General features: G+C 26.9%; 1 protein-coding gene across 1 annotated transcript in view; it reads left to right on the plus strand.

Annotated features, from left to right (window-relative positions):
* The first annotated feature begins 1265 nt into the window (after positions 1–1265).
* LOC112639450 (poly(ADP-ribose) glycohydrolase ARH3-like) overlaps positions 1266–2147 on the plus strand; it is a 21869-nt gene continuing 20987 nt past the window's right edge. The window contains exons 1-2 of the mRNA XM_025413347.1: positions 1266–1598; positions 1813–2019. Of these exons, the coding sequence (XP_025269132.1) occupies positions 1436–1598; positions 1813–2019 (370 nt within the window). The 5' untranslated portion in view covers positions 1266–1435. The remainder of the gene's footprint in view (positions 1599–1812; positions 2020–2147) is intronic.

Genomic DNA, 2147 nt, shown 5'->3' on the forward strand with positions numbered 1-2147 from the left:
TATATAAATATTTGTTATATTAATTATATTAATATTTTAAATAAAATAAAAGAAAAAGGAACAATAATCGAAAAAATAGAAAAAGGCAACTACAATGATTTGAATATCTACTTGAGAACAAATTTTCATACAATGTATTCCGATGGACTCCATAGGAAGGAATAAGCATAACAAGTGGTTTTTATGATGTTAACACAAAGGAATGCAATAAATCATAATAATCCAAGAACTCGAAGAAGAGAATATATGGAAATGTATAGTGATTGGAAATGATAGAAACTAAAAGACAGTTAATAATATGCATACAACCTATTATTAATAGTAATACTATTTATTTTTAATAGTAAATACTATTAATAGTAATACTATTTTGTAATTATATTAAATTTTATAATTTAGTACATTGTATTATATAAGATATTAAGCATAAAAGTATTATGAAAATTATAATAAAAAATATATAAGAATAATGTTAGCTATATTAAAATGAAACATATGAATTCTTTATATTTTATATAAAGGAAGAGACTTAAAATATATTGCAACATTTATATTTTTCGAGTCTTAATTATAAAAACTTCAGAAGAATCAGATTAATTTGACAAATTCTATATATGTATTAATAATTAAATTTTTAAATAATTAAAAAAATGATTGATAAATATCGAAGATCAGTTTACTGCTGATTAAGAAGATTTATATAAATACGGTTAAAAATATTTTTATCCCACAGCAGGCACTTTGTGTTTTGTAAATAAAAAGATATAAATGACAATGAATATAGAAAAATATTTATTTCATCTTTGAATATTACAATATCTTTCGCGATTGAATAATTTATTTTACTATCAATTTACATACATAAGTATCTTGCACTGATAGCACTGGTGCTACCGGCACATAGCACGGAACAACACCAGAAATTGTACACATTATATATTATCCTCTGAGAACATTCATGGACATTGGCTTTGTAGTTCATGTCCACGTTTTCAATGTCCATAGAGGGAATATCGCCTTTCAGGCCGGTATTCATAGTCCGATCTTATATTTGAGATCGTCCTAAGTTCGAGCTTGAAATGCTACGCAGCTATTTGATTGGTTGAAGGAGGTCTTAAGTCAACCTCGGACCAGACTTAAGACGATCTTAAATATAAGATCGGACTATGAATACCGGCCTTTGACCGTAGCTATAGTCAGTGTATAAATGAATTTTCTTTTCAGCACATGCGCGTCGGACGTCATCATTCGATATACTGTGACGTCAACTTAATTGAATGTACGTTCTTTTGGTGTTGGCAAGGAAAGTCATAAACCTGTATTTGCCTATTTCCTTTTATTCACTTAATAATGACATTATTAATCTGAATATAAAATACATAACTGAGTGATTCAGTATCACCTGAGTGTAAATGGAAAATAATTATTGTTAAAGATGAACTTGGAATTGTTGAAAAATAAATTTCGCGGTACAATGCTGGGCGTTTTGGTCGGAGATATTCTTGGAAGACCATACGAGAACAGAGAAGTCATGTCAAGTCGCAAGAAAATCTACTTACAACGAAAACTCGATATGTTGGAGGAAATAAAGTTTAGAGGTTAGATTTATTCTCATTAAAAATTTTTTTTATTCATAATAAAGTTTCTCTCGCCGTTGATTTCTCATGTGTTATTATTTTTCGCACGAATTATTGCCGTACAAACTTCGTACATTGTTTTTCTATATATATATTTTTTATCTATATTTTATCTATATTTTTAATTTGTTTTGTAAATCAATTTTTTTATACGAAACCTCTTTTAATTGTATAGAGTCCGTTATGGAGTTTTCAGATGATTCGGCAATGACTCGTTCTCTAGCTGAATCCTTAATTGAGAAACGAGATTTGGATATTGTTGACATAGCAAAACGATTTGTAGAAAGTTATTATCAAGATCCTAAACGTGGTTATGGAATTGGTTGTATGAACGTCAGTAATATAGTTTTAGCATTTATATATTTAATCTATTTAAGAAAATGTATAGTGCGTATTCAGTATATAAATTTATATTATACATTCAAATTTATTTCCCTTATGCATATTTAAACATACTAAAACAATATAATATTAAATATATATTAATTAAAATATATTCTTAATAATATA

Source organism: Camponotus floridanus, unplaced genomic scaffold, assembly GCF_003227725.1.
Source record: "Camponotus floridanus strain SB8 unplaced genomic scaffold, Cflo_v7.5 scaffold65, whole genome shotgun sequence".
In the NCBI taxonomy this organism is placed as follows: Eukaryota; Metazoa; Arthropoda; class Insecta; order Hymenoptera; family Formicidae; genus Camponotus; species Camponotus floridanus.